General features: G+C 33.5%; 4 protein-coding genes across 9 annotated transcripts; 3 read left to right on the top strand and 1 right to left on the bottom strand.

Annotated features, from left to right (window-relative positions):
• Window positions 1-240: 240 nt before the first annotated feature.
• On the top strand, window positions 241-5100 carry LOC104701488 (protein NRT1/ PTR FAMILY 3.1-like). 2 transcript variants are annotated; one of them, XM_010417178.3, is made up of 6 exons: window positions 241-1347; window positions 1435-1652; window positions 1801-2011; window positions 2780-3103; window positions 3984-4560; window positions 4670-5100. In XM_010417178.3, the coding sequence occupies exons 3-6, from the start codon at window positions 1854-1856 to the stop codon at window positions 5003-5005; spliced, it is 1395 nt and encodes a 464-aa protein (XP_010415480.2). In that variant the 5' UTR covers window positions 241-1347; window positions 1435-1652; window positions 1801-1853; the 3' UTR covers window positions 5006-5100. The 2 variants fall into 2 exon arrangements, with proteins under 2 accessions (XP_010415480.2, XP_087315168.1); XM_087459042.1 differs by lacking the exon at window positions 241-1347 and having other exon boundaries at window positions 1422-1652.
• Window positions 5101-11371: 6271 nt separating this feature from the next.
• Window positions 11372-15061, top strand: LOC104701490 (uncharacterized). 5 transcript variants are annotated; one of them, XM_010417182.3, is made up of 7 exons: window positions 11484-12029; window positions 12386-12442; window positions 12573-12655; window positions 12750-12872; window positions 12980-13762; window positions 13840-14059; window positions 14168-15061. In XM_010417182.3, exons 3-7 carry the CDS (start codon window positions 12578-12580, stop codon window positions 14653-14655), a joined length of 1692 nt encoding a protein of 563 aa, XP_010415484.2. In that variant the 5' UTR covers window positions 11484-12029; window positions 12386-12442; window positions 12573-12577; the 3' UTR covers window positions 14656-15061. The 5 variants fall into 5 exon arrangements, with proteins under 5 accessions (XP_010415482.2, XP_010415484.2, XP_087315171.1 ...); XM_087459045.1 differs by having other exon boundaries at window positions 11524-12029; window positions 12750-12828; XM_010417183.3 differs by having other exon boundaries at window positions 11555-12029; window positions 12420-12442.
• LOC104701493 (uncharacterized) lies at window positions 14299-16616 on the top strand. The gene is made up of 3 exons (XM_010417185.3): window positions 14299-16126; window positions 16212-16293; window positions 16387-16616. Exons 1-3 carry the CDS (start codon window positions 16013-16015, stop codon window positions 16566-16568), a joined length of 378 nt encoding a protein of 125 aa, XP_010415487.1. The 5' UTR covers window positions 14299-16012; the 3' UTR covers window positions 16569-16616.
• Window positions 16604-17543, bottom strand: LOC104701492 (small ribosomal subunit protein cS23z). Its single transcript, XM_010417184.3, has 2 exons — window positions 17090-17543; window positions 16604-16996 (listed from the first exon to the last, which is right to left on the bottom strand). The coding sequence occupies exons 1-2, from the start codon at window positions 17312-17314 to the stop codon at window positions 16721-16723; spliced, it is 501 nt and encodes a 166-aa protein (XP_010415486.1). The 5' UTR covers window positions 17315-17543; the 3' UTR covers window positions 16604-16720.
• Window positions 17544-18104: the final 561 nt, after the last annotated feature.

Below are 18104 nucleotides of genomic sequence, written 5' to 3' on the forward strand. Positions count from 1 at the left end.
AATTTTGATACATTTTCGATTTTTTTATACTACAAAAAATGAACTAGCGGTTACGATTTGATGTGTTGTACATCTGCAGATAATACACAAACAAACGCTTATTCAAACAAATAAGTTTTGGATGGTACTTATGCACCATTAGATTTTGTGTTAGCGATTTTGATCCGCACAATTGCGTCTTGAAAGCCAGTATGCCTGATAAACACTATAAAATTGGGAAATCGTGGCGATGATGAAAACACACATACAACCATAAAAACAGATACTGTATCTTCAAAATTTAAAAGGAAATACTGAAATAGTGATCCACTTCATTCTTTTTTTTATCATGTGTCATCTCTACACAAACTTAGGTGAATAGTTCATACTATTAAACAAAATCATATTTTCTATATATAGTATGCGAATAAAATTAAATTATACTAGAATACATCTTGTGCTACAAAATGGATTGATGTTTTCTCCAAAAATTGATAGTAATTTATTTTAAGATATTATATTGTTTAAGATAGTATTTGCTTTTAATACTGAAATACGTACATACATCTTTGTAAATTTGATATGTATATTTTGTATGTATGTTATCAAATAAACAAATTGAATGATAGCAGAAAAAAAAATAGTATGTAAATTAGATGGTTGTGTAATTGAATTTAGTTTTTTAAAACTACGTTCGATACACTCTTTTTGTTTTTTCTTCGATTAATAATGCTTCTAGGCTCATGGCCGCATAAATTAACCTCACTTAGAAGAATGGTTTTTTTTTTTTTTTTTTTGGTATAGTCCATTTACGTAATGTTTAATTTGTTCATGTTCATGTTCATGTTCGTTCTCTCCTAGTGTTCGTTCGATTGACAAAAAGTTAAAAGTTACCGAAATGGTAGATTTGGTAAACTAGAATGAGTGTCGGTTGAAGCATTGTCACATCTTCAAGATATCAAATTCCCAAGATATTACTAAATAATGAACCGGAATCCAGAAACTCAATCCGGTCCACGTAAACCAAATCTGGTTTAACTCGTGGCTGGTAAAACAGTAGACGTCACAGTCGCGTTCCTTTATAGATCTCGTACGGACGAGAGCCACTATAAAGCACCCAATTAATTTTATAAACCCAAAAAAGCCTATAAATATTATTGCCCTCTTGGTTAATACCATTTTCAACACTTACACAAGTTTACTTACAACAAACAAAATATATTAAACATAATTAACTATTACAAGCAAAAACACTCAAGAACATGGAGGAGGAGCAGAGCAAGAACAAGATCAGTGAAGAAGAAAAAGCACTTCATGGAAGACGAACCCGACCAAAGGGTGGAATGATCACCATGCCCTTCATCTTCGGTACGACAATATACTATATATTCAATTTATTTGATCTTTCGTAAAAAAAATTATGAAGCTGATAATAATCTCTAATGATATAATTAGCGAACGAGATATGTGAGAAGTTGGCGGTGGTTGGGTTTCACGCAAACATGATAAGCTATTTAACAACACAGCTTCACCTTCCGTTAACCAAAGCAGCCAATACTCTCACAAACTTCGCCGGAACTTCCAGTCTTACTCCTCTTATCGGTGCCTTTGTCGCCGACTCTTTTGCCGGCCGCTTCTGGACCATCACTTTTGCTTCCATCATCTACCAAACAGTAAGTTTATACACAACTAAATGAGTCAGTACTAAACCATTGTAATAAACTAAGGTTTAGTGTCTTTATGACCAGACTTGATCTAGTAGTTTCCGTTTTCTAGATCATTCTTTATTATTCTAACGAGAAAATATATTGTAAAATATAGGGGATGACGTTGCTTACGGTATCGGCAATCGTACCGACGCTAAGGCCACCACCATGTCACGGAGAAGAGGTTTGTGTATATTGTACGTAGCTCTTCTTCTTGGAGCTCTCGGGTCGGGTGGGATCCGACCATGTGTTGTTGCTTTTGGTGCTGATCAGTTCGACGAGTCGGATCCTAATCAAACCACCAAAACCTGGAAGTACTTCAACTGGTATATTTTTATATCTTTCTACGTGTCAATAATTAAAACCTTTAATAGATTCCTGAAGATTTTAATAACTGTTCAAATTGGCTGTAAATTAAGGTTTTTAATTATTGAAATAGTACTAGGATTACCTAGCATGTTTGAAACATATACTACTGTATTTTTGTCTTAAACTAAGAGACTATATAGCTAACATGACTTTGTAACATAAGTACATAACTATTCAATTAAAAAATTGCAGCTATTAGCTACTTAATCATTTTCTATTAAAAAGTTTTTTAGACGTTTACTGTGATCATATATTTATGGGAGATTCTCAAAAATAGCACAAAAATAAGTTTTTGTTCTAAAATTAGCACAACATCCCTAAAATTTCAAAAATAGCACCAATTAATCTATGAAAATTAAATCCTAAATTCAAAATACTAAACCCTACCTCTCAAAACTATAACCTAAATGTGAAATTGAGAACCCAAACTTAAAAAACAAAATTCTAAAAATTAATTTTAAATATTTTAATGTGTTAAATAGTGCTATTTTTAGAAAATTATGTAATGTGTGCTAAGTTTGGAAAAAAAACTTGTTTTAGTGCTATTTTAGGGTATTTCTCTATATTTATTTGCAAGAGTTTTGATGGTAACTCAATGTGTTATTAATCTTCTTCTTACCCGAAAAAAAGAACAAGTTCCTCGCTAGGTTTCAAAATTAAATTGTATAATTTTTTACTTATTCGAATCCGAAATAATGAATTATGTTGATGTGTTGGAAATCTAGGTACTACTTTATTATGGGTGCGGCAGTTTTACTAGCGGTGACGGTTCTTGTGTGGATCCAAGATAACGTTGGGTGGGGTCTAGGTTTAGGCATCCCGACAGTAGCTATGTTCTTATCCGTTATTGCTTTTGCCGGTGGTTTCAAACTTTACCGTCACTTGGATCCCGCGGGTAGTCCGTTTACCCGCTTGATCCAAGTGGGAGTGTCGGCGTTTCGCAAAAGAAAACTGAGGATGGTTTCTGATCCTTCTCTTCTCTATTCCAACAATGAGATTGATGCTCCTATCTCCTTAGATGGTAAACTCACCCATACCAAACATATGAGGTAATATATTCTACTCATGGCTCTTCTTGTGTATGTTCTAATTCATTATCCCTCTATATAAAAGTTTAATATCAACCTCGGAATGAATATGATTATCGAATTATATTATTATAAGATAGTGTAATTGTTTGACTATTTATCCAGATAGTAGTCACGAGGAGACGTATTAGAATCTGAATCTATAAGAACTGATATTTATGTCAATACGACCTGAAGACTTGAAATCAAATATAGTAACGTAAACAATTGAGTAATCGTACAACAACTCGTCCACTAGGTGAAACCAGACAAATTAGAGGTAAAACCACAAAAATGCATACATCATATATAATTGTAATCGGTGATTCATTGTAGAGAAAGGGAAATTCCAAAAACAAGAAGACAACATATATTAAAAGTTGTCATTTTCTTTTGGCATATGCATGAGCAATAATTGGATTTATTGGACCCATTTCGAAAATAGTAAGACTTAGATAATCAAATAGTAAATGACTGGCTAAAATTCTTTTCATGTGTCAATTATTTTTCTTGCTTAATTTTCAAAACATAATACTTTGAATGGTTGTAGATTTTAAAATGAAATTTTGAAATTGTTTTTGTTTTAAAATTATCTATTCAAGTTCTCACATGTTTCGTTATCCTACCTACTAAATATTTTTTTTCTTCTTTATAATATTCTTCTATTAAAACTAAAACTATTTTATTTGAATGTTTTAAAGAAAAATCATACATCAAAAACTAACACTACAATCTCAAGAAAGTAAAGCCAAATTATAATATTAACAACACATCCTAACATTTTTACCAATCCCATATATTAAAACCAAAATATAATTGCATTTATCTTATAATTAACTAACTCTCTACTCTTATATTGTAGTTTCTTGGACAAGGCGGCAATAGTGACAGAGCAAGACAATATGAAACCAGGTCAAATCCCCAACTATTGGAGGCTAAGCACAGTCCACCGGATCGAAGAGCTCAAATCAGTGATCCGAATGGGTCCAATAGGAGCCTCAGGGATTCTCCTAATCACAGCCTATGCTCAACAAGGAACTTTCTCATTACAACAAGCCAAAACCATGAACCGTCACCTCACAAAATCTTTCCAAATCCCAGCCGGTTCAATGTCCGTCTTCACCACTGTCGCGATGCTCAGCACAATCATCTTTTACGACCGCGTTTTCGTCAAGGTAATCCGTAAATTCACGGGACGCGAGAGAGGTATCACTTACCTCACCCGTATGGGAATCGGATTCGTAATCTCGATCATCGCCACGCTTGTTGCTGGATTCATCGAGATCAAGAGGAAACAAGTCGCGGTCGAACATGGCCTTCTCGATAAGCCTCACACGATTGTTCCAATCTCGTTTCTTTGGTTGGTTCCTCAGTATGGTCTCCATGGAGTCGCCGAGGCTTTCATGTCCATTGGACATTTAGAGTTCTTCTACGATCAGGTAATGTAACCACACTATACAAGCAGAGAGTTAGTTAGGAGTATAACTAACTAACTAACTAACTTTTATAACTGAATAACTAACGATTTAATCACTCATTTGATATCAGGCGCCGGAGAGTATGAGGAGCACGGCGACGGCACTTTTTTGGATGGCGATATCGATAGGAAACTATACGAGTACTTTGCTAGTGACTCTGGTTCATAAATTCAGTGCTAAACCAGACGGGAGCAATTGGTTACCGGATAACAATTTGAACCGAGGGAGGCTTGAGTATTTTTACTGGTTAATAACTCTGTTACAAGTAGTTAATTTCGTGTATTATCTATGGTGCGCCAAGATTTACACGTATAAACCGGTTCAAGTGCATCATAGCAAAGAAGAGAGTAGTAGTCCGGTTAAGGAGGAATTACAATTGTCTACTAAGAGTTTAGTTGATGCATGAGACTTGGGTTTGGATTGTGTAATGTTAAAATTAGTATAGTTTGTAATGTATTTATCAATTCAATAAAATATTACAGAAAGAATTACTTTGTCGAATAGATTTTGTTCAATACGTTTGCAATCAGATCCATGACTAAAATAACAAATGTAATCCATATTTAATTTGAATCTTCACACACATATCATCACTACCGCAAGAAGATGGTATCTCGTAGGGATCAATATAGGAAACGATCGAAGGTGTCTAAGGATACTTTTCTTTCCTTCATGTGGACTGGTTCGCTCAAGACTCTTGTTTTTTCATCTTCGTCTTCCTAGAATCCGCCTTCATCCGTCTTGCATTTGTTTGTCACCGTTGTCGACAAAGATTGTCTTTCGTGGACGAAGGTGACAAGCAAACAAAGAGAGAGGAAGACCATCACAAAGAAGAAGAAAGATGAAAGAAAAATAAACAAATAAAAACTTAACCAAATCAAAAACTGTTATTCATCACAGCCGTACAAGTCCATAACCAGTCTAAGAAACTTAAAAACCGGTGTAGAAAATATAACGATTTGATTATGAGACAATAAAACAAAATATTCTAACATTGCGTTAGATTTGTATGATCAAGAGGGTTTCTAACGGAGCTATAGAACAAAAGCTTAACACTCCTTGAAAACGAATCACCATTAAAGAGCATTGGAATGAAACTCATTTCTTTGGAATAAAAACTGAACAGTGAAGAAGAAGAAGCTTACCAAGTCTGAAGAAACTGACATAAAATAGTGATATATCATGATTTTTGTGATTTTTAACCATGATATAAAGAGTCTTTTAAAATCTTTTGATGTGTTTTTAGGTTCTTTGTGATTGTTTACAAGTCTTATAGAATTTAACATGGATGAGAGCATAATAAAGCAAAAATAGGAGGATTTGGAGCACATTAGAGCATTGAGGCTAAGCTGTGAAGTTAAGAGACAAATTCAGAAGGATGCATCGACCGATACAAGTGATGGCGCCGATCGATGATGTATCCACAAGATGAATCCAAAAAATTTCCAAAGTTTCGAAGATTTACAAAACCGCTCTAAAGTTTTCCATATTTGTATCATTAGTCCCTAGACGTGTTTTAGGAATATAAATAGATTTTCTAGGTCATTTTTTATACGTAAGCTTTATTTTTCCCTGCAACTTTTGAGAGAGAGATTTTTAGAGAGATTTTGGAGTGAAGAATCAAAACTCCTTCAGAGAAGATTCAGACTCCTTTACATCTTCTTTTAATTTCTTAATGCAATTTATTCAGAATATGATTTATGTTTCATTGATTATGTCTGAGTAGATATGCTTGTTAGGTTTAGCATTTCTCATTAGGGATTTCATGGATTGTTAGATTGATTGATTGTTTGGATTCATTATCTTTCTTGTTCATCACCATATGTTGTTTTAAATGCTAGATCTTTGATTAGTCATCTGAATTTAGATCTTAGGATTATTGATTGAAATGAGAATATAATTGATTTTCCTAACAAAAACTTTGGTGAGCAAAATTATTTTTTGCAACGAGATTTGAAAATTAGTGATTTTGTGAACTTATCTAAACTTGATTTTATTGCTGGTTTTAAACTTGAATTTTGCAAAAATATTTGTATTTTCGTGTTTTAAATTTAGATAATATTTGCAGTGAAAACTAATTTATTTTACAATTGTATTTAGAGTTCAAGAACGTTGCTTAATTGTTGAATCCTGCTTGATTAATTGATTGATCTAATTTTCCATGATTTCGTGTGAATTTTCCTAGGCGTAGCATTTAATCCATTTGAATTTACAACTCTTTTATTTTCTGTTTTTACATTGCTATTTAAACTACAATTTTGGTTTAGCATAATTATATAATATATTTAATTATAATTTATTATATAATATATTTAAATTACAATTTTGGTTTAGCATAATTAAAATATTATTAAATATACTATTTTTCCATTTGACATGTGTCATTTTTTAAACTTAAATCTTATAATTATTTGTTTTTGTTAGTTTCAGTAAAAATAAAAAAAAATCAAACTTAACTATTCAGAAAAAATCAAAATTAAAATTGCTTAAGTGGCACATCACATTCTTGAAAGATGAGATCAATTTTTTTGGGCAAAAGATGAGATCAAATTAAAAGAAGAGATCCAACAAAATTTTCCTGCAAAATTCAAAATCACATTTATTTAAGAATTTATATATAAAATTAGTTAAAACCAAAACATACCTAGAGAAAAGTTGTAGAAAATATAAATATGAAAACATTATATAAGAATATATATACTCCCTCTGTTTCAAAAAGAGTGTCATTTTGATATAATGCACACCAAAGTTTTTTCTCTTTCTAAGTAAAAGAGATAAAAAAGAGATTTAATCTTAAAATTTGCAGTAGAAACATACAATGACACTTTTTTGTTTCAAGAACAAGTGTTAAAATGATAATATTTGTGAAAGAGAATATATATATATATATATATATATATGATGCATATACCTTGTTTTTAATTAGGACTAAGTAACATTTGAATGCATGTACCTTGTTTTCAAGTTTAGTGAAGAGGATGATGATGTTGGTCATATTTTTCCAAAGATCTCAAAATCGCAATCTGCAGCATAACATCAATACAATAAAAGAAGAATTGTTTCCCTCTAGAGCATGACTCCTCAGCCTCAACTTTGAAGCATGTGTTGACACCTCATTAAAAATCTCTACCCTATTAAATTAGAACATTAATACAGCTCACCTGATTTTACTCCTACGTGGACTAAACAAAAGAGAAATGAACGAGAGAGTATTTCTGCCAGAAGGTCTGCAACTGTGGGTATTTTGGATCAACACGGTTTGGGTTTCTCGGTTCTTCGGGTTTTCGGATAATGAAAAATGTTGTCGAACTAACCGTTAAAATTTTTTGGTTCGGTTCGAATAGGTTTTCGGGTTTTTGGGGTAATGGAAAAAGCTTCCGATTTGAACCGAATCAACCATGAAGACGATTAGATGATGAAAACCTCTAATGTTGGATGATGAAAACGGCGACAGATTGATGATGTTTTGATGAATCGGTTACCTGTTCGGTTATGCATAACATAACCCAACCGAATGCATACCCGAACTACTTGCAGAAATGTTTCCGATTGCAACCGATAAATAAACGAACCCAAACCGATTTGTCTAAATCTCGGTTCGGATAAAAGTCACAGGGCGAGGTGTTGACAGTTCATATGTTTATCCAATAAAATTATAACAATAATACATTTTTTTTCCACATAACAATAATACATATCACCTTAATATTTGCCAACATGTCAACATTTCAATTATATGAATTATTTCAAAAAAAACAAATAGCGATATTTTGATATTTGGGCATCATTCTTCTTTCCTCCGTATGTTCTAAAATATGTAAGAGACACGACGATGAAGATCAATCTAACATTCCAGATATCTCTATCTTTTACAATATATATTTTGTTTTGTTTCTCAAATCCCAGTTAGATCTTTGCTTCGAAAACCTAGTGACACCTCTGTACATGGATGCACCCCTAGAGAATCCACTGCGTTTCCTTTATATACAAAAAAAAAAACGTACTTAACTTTGGTTAAGAAGCAAGTTTGAATTTTTTGCAACATATATGTGAACAAAATAAACTATCACAAATTAAATTATCACCGACTTAGAGGAGCAACGAACTCTTGTCGAGTCATATGTTTCATCTCTTCAAGTTCTGACTCGTAATTCAGAATCTAATAGTAACAAGTATTTATCCGAGAATAAGGTTCCAATGGCAAGTAGATTCTACGTTTTTGGATTTTGTTTTTCAAAAACCAATTTTTTCTCCATTCAAGATTTTATACTAAATAGATTCCAAAGTTTTTTAACAAACTAGTTTGTAGTTTTTCTTTATAAACATTAATGTAAATATTTTTAAAATTAACAAAAAAAAAATTTATTACAAAAACTAAAATCCCAAAAATCAAAAATCAAAAACCAAAAATTATAGGCCTTGAATGGCACTAGATTTTACATTGTTTTTTGGCTTTAGATTATGGAAAATCCATTTTTGAAGCCATTCAAGATTATGAAAAAATAGATTTCCTAAAATTTAGGAAAACTAGTTTTTGGAGGATTTTAGCATTTTCTTCATAAAATCTAAAAACCACATTTTGTGAGTTTTCACTTTTCAACGTGATTTTTTTTCTTTTTCTTTTTCCTAATATATTTATTTATTTTAGTTTACTTATAAATTCCAAAACAAACGAAACTATTTTTTTGTGCAAGGAACAAACTAAAACCTATTCTACGAATATTTCCTCAAGACTTGCATATTTGTTATTATTAAACTAATTTTTCTTATATACTTTTTTTTACTATAAAAGAGCTACCTTTCATACTTGTCTTCTACACTCACAAAAATTTCATTCCCATCCCATAAGTGCAAACTTCTAAGCAAATCAAGCTTGGATTTTTTGCGGTAAATTTTAGTCTAACACCATTATTTATTTATATTAACACTATTTAGTTAGAAAATTTTATTTTGTTGTTACGATGTTTACATTAAAAGTTATTGTAGGTATGGCTTATTGAGGACAATCATCAAATGCCAGAGAGGTACTTATTTAGTTGATATGTTTATTTTCTAGTGATGTCTATCCTACCGTAGTACAAAATTACCTTGACTAATTATGTGTATGTAAATAATTAATATGATATAAAGCCGAAGATTCAATGGACCGATAGTATGGTTCATCATTTACTTGAAATATATGAGACTGAGATGGAGCTTATTAATTGACGTATTGGCCCTCTAAAGAAAGAGAGTAAAGCGAGAATTAGAAAAGGATTTCAAGAAGCCACAGGTCACGATCTTGAATGGCTTCCACTAAAAAACAAATTTTACAGTTTCAAAAAGCTATATGATGTTTATTGTCGTCTGATCGAAAAAACTGGAGTTGGACTTGATCCCACCACTCTAGCTATTGACATGGACGACTCATGGTGGGATGAACGTATTAAGGTAATATTTACGTATCCTATCACATGATATTGTTAGTTAACCACATATATAGTAAACTAATATATTAAATCTTTTATATATATATAGGAAACACCAATTGCTTCGAAGCTCCGAGCAAATCCTCTTATCGACCTCGATATAATGGATCGGCTTTTCAGCACCAAACACATCAATTCAGACCATATAGCTGAAGAAGATTCTGATTCAGATGAAGAATTAGAGCAAAACAATACTCCGATGCAGTATATGAAAGGGATTCGGGATGAAATTTCTGCATCACTATAGATTTCTAGATGATGATGATAGTACTTTTGCAATAATGTGTTTTCTGTTTGCAATAAACGTATTTTTGTTTTCTGCATCACTGTATTTTTTTATCTCTAAAAAATAATTTATAATTTTTATTTTACTATTTAAAAAATAATTATTATACAAAAAAAACCAAAAACTAATCAAGTTACCATTCAAGATTTTGCAAAAACTAAAATCTACACCAAAAATCAAAAACTTAAAAAATCAAAATCCAAAATCCAAAAACTAAAAACCAAAATCTAAAAACCAGTAAAAACTATGTTCCATTCATGGCCTAAATAAACATATTTTGAAACTTCATGCTGAACATCCGATTAGTAATAGCTGGAGAAAATTCAAACATCTTACCCCCGAATGAACACTTGCGAATTCAAACCATTTTGAGGAGTCTCCATATTTCAAAATTTGCATGAACTCATACAACTTTTTTTTCTTTTGTCAAAAAAAAAAAAAAGTCGTATATGAGTTTTATGCAAATTTGGAGATATGAGATTTCCTTTCATAATAAAGTAAATGATCTATGAGTTTTATCACTTGCTTATATATACACGAGATACTACTAGGGTTCTGAGACGACGATTAATGTTTCAGTTTCTTTTGTAAATTTTCACTTTAGTCCCTTTACGTTTGTCTGGTTACATATTTTGCTTCTAACTTCTGAATCGATCAGATATCCTCTTGAAATTGAGTTAGTTTTTAGAGGTAACCCGGACCAAACTATTAGCCGGGTCGCGGGTCCAGCCGGATTTACTGAATCAAAAGTCAAAATATGAGAGATTACGAATTTATATCATTTCCATATTTGTTAATCTCGAAAGATCCATAATTTAAATTCAAACAGATACTGAACAAAAAAAATCTAATTAAAAGGAAAAACAAATAATCCAAAAAAGACGTGAAAGCACAGCTGTCAAACAGATAGAGCAAGTCTTCCTCTACTAATAAATAAAAAACTCCGTAAATCACGCGTTTCGATCTTTTTTTTATTTAATTTTTATTACACAACTTGTCTTTTGTCTCTTTTTTATTTATAGCCATTTTTAATAAAGAAAAAAAATCCCTAAAATCATGACGAAAGCAAATAAAAATTTAAATTCCCCCTCCCTAAGGATATTATCGTAAATTCATTAATAAAAGAAGATAATACCGTAATTAATGAAACCACGCTCCTTCCGGATCATAGACGTGGATCCAATCACCACCCTTAATCTTTATCCCCAAATTCGAAACCCTAATTCTCTCTCTCTCCCTCCCTCCTCTGTTTTTTTTTTTTTTTTTTTTATATATTATTCAAATTCCGCCTCTCTTTCTTCTGGTTTCATCACTTCACGCGTATACACAAAGATAGAGAGAGACCCAAGAGCGCTCATCAAAATTAGGGTTCTTTTTTTTTTTTTTTGTGAGGTTCCGATTTGAGAAATCGAAAAAAAAAAAAACAATGGCGTGGTCTTCAGAAACGCCGTCGTATTGCGGCTGGAATGAACTGCATGTGAAGAACGGTAAAGGCAAGGTTGAGGTTCATTATTATCTGGAGAGGAAAGATGGGATTGCAGATCTAGCTGTTGTTGGGAGGGTCAAAAGCTCTAAACGCATCTCTTTTAGATACGCTTTGAAGAAGAATCGCTCTGTTTTGAAGAAGCTTAATTCTAAAGAAGATGTCTCCAATTGGCTCGATTCTATTGTTTCTGGTAAATTTTTCTTTTTTCTTTCTCAATCTCTGCCCTTTTCTAGGTTTTGAAAATTTTAGATCTGGAGAGCTCAATATGGGTTTTTTTTTAGTTGGGTTCGTATCGATTTCTGAAATTTCTGTCGATTTTTTTTTTTTTTCGTTCTTTTGATAATTTGATTTCGTGGGTATTTAGAATCATCCTTCTCTAAGTAGTTTAGAATCTGAAAGGAACGATTTTTTTCTTTCGATTGGAGGGTGTGATTAGAAAGGCTTATGCTTCTGAATTGAGATATTGTTTATACAATTAACTTGAAGATATTATTGTTCTTTGTTGTCTTTTAGAGATCTTACATGGTTCCGTTGCGCCTTTTGCAGCTAAAACATATTAATGACTTAAATTTTGCTGCAGACAGATCCGGTTTCCACCTTTTGGTACTGAGCAATGTCTGCACGAATTGATATTTTTTTCTTCAAGTTTTGTTTGATTATCTAAATTGAGATTAACGTTTTTTTTGTATATGTCTTGCTGATCTTTTGTTACTGGTTTTCTTGAACTTTTTAGGTGTGATGCCTCATGTAGCAGATGTACCAGCTACTATTATGACTGAAAAAGATGCTGGAGGATTTAATATGAGCTCTTTTATGGTACTGCTTTTAAGATATTTTTTTTTGTGAGTATAGAGTGATTTCTTGTTCGAGTATGAATTGTTAACCACTTTTCTCTTTTGATTCTTTACAGAATGGGAAATTTCAGGAGCCTATTCGTCAGACCAAAAAAGACTCGTGGATGGGTTCTTCTTGGACTTGCAAGAAACGGCGTAAGCATTATCCATCCTTTCTCCGGAATGGTGTTAGAATTTCTGTGAGTTTATTTTAATGTCTTTATTGAAGTTCACCTGGTGTTTGTTTTGCTATTACTTTTCTTTGTGCTATATAGCTCACCATCCTTTTTTTACAAATTTATTGTAGGTGAAAGATTTTGTGTATGTTTTAGTTGAGCATGGTAAGAGACTTGTTGCATATTTAGAAGACCTTTATGAGGATTCTAAAGGCAAAAAGATGGTCGTGGCACGGTGGTTTCACAAAACTGAGGAGGTTGGTTTTGTTTTACCTGATGATATTAATGAGAGAGAGATTTTCTTGTCTCTTTATCGTCAAGATCTCAACATTGAGTGCATAGATGATTTTGCTACTGTCCTCAGTCCTCAGCATTATGAGAAATTTCTTAAGGTGCCAATGCATGCTCAGCCAGTAGCTTTCTTCTGCCAGAAATTATATGGAGATGATGACATAAAGCCTTATGACATTACAGAATTAGAAGGTTACTGGAGACAAAAAATGCTTAGATACTTGAATGTATCCATTTTAAAATCAGTTGACGGTGCTCAAGCACCTGTTATTGACCCAGGAGTAGGAGCTCCATTGGTAGGTTGTGTTGGTATTAGATCAAGGAAAAGGCGTCGTCCTAGTCCTGTTGGTACTTTGGATGTAGCAACTGCAGGTGACATGAAAGGTGATTGCAAGTCTAGTCCAGATTCTGTTTTGGGTGTTTCAGATGCTTCTATGTGCAAGGCTGCAGAAGATAGTTCTTCCCATTACATTAAAAAGGGGTCACTTGTTGAAGTTCTTTCCGAAGATAGTGGCATCAGAGGTTGTTGGTTTACGGCACTGGTATTAAAGAAACACAAGGATAAGGTTAAGGTCCAGTACCAAGATATTCAGGATGCAGATGATGAATCTAAAAAGCTAGAGGTACACATTTTAAAACCCACCCTTTGGTTTTGTTTCTTCTGTCCAGTTTGTTAACATGTCCCACTTTTCGTTTGCAGGAGTGGGTTTTGACATCTCAGATTGCTGCTGGTGATAGTCTGGAGGGTCTTAGAATTAAAGGACGGAAAGTAGTACGTCCAATGCTGAAGCCCAGCAAAGAAAATGATGTATGGGCTGTTGGTGTTGGTATGCCTGTGGATGTGTGGTGGTGTGATGGATGGTGGGAAGGGATCGTAATGCAGAAAGTGTCTGAAGACAAATTTGAAGTTTACCTGCCAGGTGAGTTAAAACACCTCTAAATGGAATTTTTTTTTGCAGATTTGCTGAAGATCTAAATGTTATTATTATGTGGGACTAACTATTATTTTTTTGGTTGTTTTCTCTCAGGCGAAAAGAAAATGTCTGCCTTCCATCGTAGGGACCTTAGACAATCTCGGGAATGGTTGGAAGATGAGTGGGTTAATATAAGATCAAGATCTGATCTCGTGAGTTCGGTCTTATCTTTGATGAAGAAAAAAGAGATGGAGGTGAAACCTGATGTAAAGCCATCTGAAGTTAGTGTTGGTAATGGTGGGATGTCACCAAATGGGGAGGCTAAAGGCACAATGTGTCTTCCAGTAGCAACAACCAAAAAGTCATTACCTAAGCGACCAATTCCAGATCTTCTTAACGATGTCCTTGGTAATTCTGACTTAAAGTGGAAAAAATCGAGGAAGCGGAATCGAGTTGTCAGTTGCTGTCCACACGATCCTAACTTGACTGATGGTTTCTCTAGTGAAAGATCTTTGGATTGTGAGAACTGCAAGTTCATGGAAGGAGATTCTTTTGGCTCTTCGGTTGGGCAGCCTTTGACTACTGGTCTATTAATGTCGTGATGATCAGCTTGGTGATGAAGTTGCGTTTCTTCTTGTGAGGTACATATCACCTGATGGGCATCTGCTCAATGCGATTTTGGGTTTCTAGATTACTGTGACTCGCAAGATTTCTTGGAATGGATTATAGATTAGCTCGTAATGGCATCCAAATTCGTTGTGTACGTATGTTGTAACAGTAGGGCATAGAGCTTTAATACAGGGAGCAAATTTTGGATGCAGTAGAAGTAGGTAATAGCATTACCTCGCTAGTGTTTTAGGCATTAAATCAGTGGGTTTTTTTTTCATAGAATTAAGTTATCTTTTTTCAACTCTCTTTAGCATAGAGATGATTTGTTTTCTTTTTGGTCTGGTGGGATTTTCCTTTTCATGTAACCTATGTATCATCAAATAAAACTATCTTCCTACCTTGATTTCATCTTTAGTGGTCCATATGATACATTGTTTTTCTTACCTGTGTTGAATGTTATGATTACCACCTCCTGAATAGTTCGATACTCAGAAGTTGAGGACACTAGATTATCTTAATGGTCTGCAAGTTAACTCTGTCCTTGTCATGTCCCGTAAGGTGTTTGTTTTGTGCAGCATCCAAACGGGACCAACAAATGAAACTGATGCTCTTTGCTGGTAAGTTGTGTAACTTTGTAGCTGGTAACAATTGATGTTTCTTGGAAACTGGGACCATAAGAGAATCCAACAAGTTTTGTTATTTCCAACATTTTGTTCCGTTTTGATATAATTCACTGAGAGTTTACAGTCTGTGCAAGACTTTAGGAGCGTCTATAATAAACCCATTGTCTTATTCTTAAACCCCTTTTAAACCTAATATCCCTTTTGATCTATCTATGATTGGCTTTACCAAAGGTGGGGTAAGGAGAAAAAGGTAAAGAACTATATAAATTGTTGAGACTTAGTCAGATCTCAGAAGCAATCCACCACTTGAGTGATATTGGTGGGGTTGCATTTTGGTGAGTGAAGCATCTTTTTCAAACAATGCAGAGAGGAAAAAAACAGAGGAACCAAAAGGTCTTGACTTTCTTACTCAGAAAAATTAACACTAAGTCATGGATCCAAAGCATATTAATATCTGTCTTTGTGTGTTAACATGTCTCTTGTGAGTCTTTAAACTTAGTTTTCTCCATAGATTAAAGCAAAAGCAAAGATGGGCTTCCTCTGTCACAAGTTTTGCTAACTCATCCTTTTCGGACAAGGACACTCTTCGTTTCCCACTTTGGTGGTTTCTTTAGTATTCATCAGTTTTGTTTTATTTATCTTTCCTTGTACAAGGAGACTGTTTATATAGGATTCTTCATTCCTGTTTGGCTGTTTTTATCCATCTTCCTTGTACAACGAGAGTGTCATGGCTACTCTGTCTGAAATCGTCGAGGAAGAACTTGGAACATCACTAAGAAGCAAACTTTCAAGAACAAGTGAAACCAGTCTCGCTTCTGTCGCATCGTTATCCATGCCACTTGTTCGTAACGTTACTCTTTATAACACTTTTTATCTTAAATGATTCAACTCTGTGGATTCTTTTAGTGATCTTGTCTTGTTATCAGATTCAGGAGATTGTTCTATCAGCAGACATCAGATGTAGTGACTGCCAAGAGAAAGTCGCCGACATAATGTCAAGAATGATCGGTAAGAACTAGTCTGTCTTACATCTCGAGCTGAGACACTTTTTGTTCTTCCTCTCATGTTTGTTTTCTCTGTTTTTTTTTCTTTTTGGAGCAGAAACATATTCAATATTGGTGAGTGTGTTGGAGAAGAGAGTGACACTGACGTGTACTTATTCCGGTGACCGGAGAGTCTCCAAATCATATGGTGAAGCTCTTCTTTGCAAAATCTCAACCATCAAGCGTTTGATATGTCCTTCCAGTTCCAGGAAACAACAACTCAGAGTTGCTAAATTTTAGCTTTTATTATGATCCTCTTTGCAATAAAATGAATCTTTTATGTTGAAATGTGATTGGATTTTGTTTAGATAAACCAAAAAAAATACACTCTCAATAGCAATTGTCATAGACAACAAAGTGAACTCTTGAAATGCAGAAATCAAAAAGAGAGATTATTGAGAAGTTAAATTGCCGCCACTTTGTTGCCAGAGATTGATGATGTCAGTGGCTTGGTTAAGGAGAATGATCATCTTCTTCTGAGAGATCCATGGTTTAGCTTCAAGAGTAGACTTGAGCTCTTCCCAAGCATCTTTCCTTGGCCAGAAGAAGTAAGGACTAAGTGGGATTGTACCATGTCCAGGTACATGTTGGTCCAATCCTAATCCAATGTTCTTCTCCATCCAGACAAACTTGAGAACCACTCTTGACTTCTCATCTTGTTTCACCTCCTTCAAACAACAAAGATTCAATTCATTGGTTTTGAAACACAAGAATAGGCAAGAACAAGAAGAAGAAGAATAATAATGTGTTGTTGTTATTACCTTTTTTGTTGGTTGTGGAGTGTTGTCTGAAGATTCAATTCCTGTGACTGTTTCACCCGTGAGCGCCTCTGGAGCTGCTAGAGTAACGATGTTACGTTTCACAGAGATGGGTTTGGTTGTTTGGGAATGGAACAATGGAGGAGAAGCAGTGATGGAGAGTTTGGGATGTTGAGAAGCGAAAGAAGAGCAGAGGGAAGCAGATGAAAGTGCCATTGATGACATCATTTTTGTTTTCTCAGAGAGCAAATGGAAGATTTTGTGAGAAATATGGATAAGGAAGATATGGTCACAGTTTTTGGGTGGAGAGTTTCAAAGTGTAGTTTGGAACATTGGTTTGAAAAATATATGGGCTTTACTCACTTGGCCCATTTTTTATTTGACAGAATAAGCCCATAATGACACACCAAAACTGATTATATTTTTTAGCCCAATTTAAAGATCAAACTAAAATAAATAAAAAGTTCCAGAATTATTTTTTATTGGTCACATTGGAATCTTTTTTTTTTTTATCACTATAGAATCTTAACGTAGAAAAAGTATTGTTATTCAAAATCATATTTGATTCGAGCCACGTATATTATATAAAATTCATGTTGTTCTTTGTTTAGAGTTATTTGATCAATGATTTGGTAAAAGTCAAATAAAAGTTTTTGTGTTATTTCTATTTCTCATTGAATTAAAAATACTATGTAGTTGGTTTAATCATTGGACACATGTTTTCATCACAAAATATCCTAATCAAAATATTGTAAAATTGCAAGATATTCTACAGCATTATTTTTATTTTATTTCGTGAAGGTGGCTATTACGTTATGTCACACATGATATGATTCATCTTCAAAGGTCGTCGTCTTCTATTTCTTTTTTTTTTTTGGTTCACAGGTTTGCTGAGAGCCTGAACACCAAAACGTAGACACCATGCATGAACCCAAATAAGCTGAAAACGTATTCACAATATCTAAAACTTTGATTGTAAATTTATCTAATTTGACTATTTATGTATTGTGCAATGATA

Source organism: Camelina sativa, chromosome 7 (genome assembly GCF_030686135.1).
Source record: "Camelina sativa cultivar CO46 ecotype springtype chromosome 7, ASM3068613v1".
NCBI lineage: Eukaryota > Viridiplantae > Streptophyta > Magnoliopsida > Brassicales > Brassicaceae > Camelina > Camelina sativa.

Coding starts and splice junctions, on each gene's coding strand:
- LOC104701488 (XM_010417178.3), top strand. CDS start 1,854: ATGTCACGGAGAAGAGGTTTGTGTATATTGTACGTAGCTCTTCTTCTT. Junction 2,012..2,779: donor ACCTGGAAGTACTTCAACTG/GTATATTTTTAT, acceptor TTGGAAATCTAG/GTACTACTTTATTATGGGTG. Junction 4,561..4,669: donor TAGAGTTCTTCTACGATCAG/GTAATGTAACCA, acceptor ATTTGATATCAG/GCGCCGGAGAGTATGAGGAG.
- LOC104701490 (XM_010417180.3), top strand. CDS start 11,780: ATGGCGTGGTCTTCAGAAACGCCGTCGTATTGCGGCTGGAATGAACTG. Junction 12,873..12,979: donor GGAATGGTGTTAGAATTTCT/GTGAGTTTATTT, acceptor AATTTATTGTAG/GTGAAAGATTTTGTGTATGT. Junction 13,763..13,839: donor ATGAATCTAAAAAGCTAGAG/GTACACATTTTA, acceptor TTTCGTTTGCAG/GAGTGGGTTTTGACATCTCA.
- LOC104701493 (XM_010417185.3), top strand. CDS start 16,013: ATGGCTACTCTGTCTGAAATCGTCGAGGAAGAACTTGGAACATCACTA. Junction 16,127..16,211: donor CATCGTTATCCATGCCACTT/GTTCGTAACGTT, acceptor TCTTGTTATCAG/ATTCAGGAGATTGTTCTATC. Junction 16,294..16,386: donor CATAATGTCAAGAATGATCG/GTAAGAACTAGT, acceptor TTTTTGGAGCAG/AAACATATTCAATATTGGTG.
- LOC104701492 (XM_010417184.3), bottom strand. CDS start 17,314: ATGATGTCATCAATGGCACTTTCATCTGCTTCCCTCTGCTCTTCTTTC. Junction 16,997..17,089: donor CTCCACAACCAACAAAAAAG/GTAATAACAACA, acceptor TGTTGTTTGAAG/GAGGTGAAACAAGATGAGAA.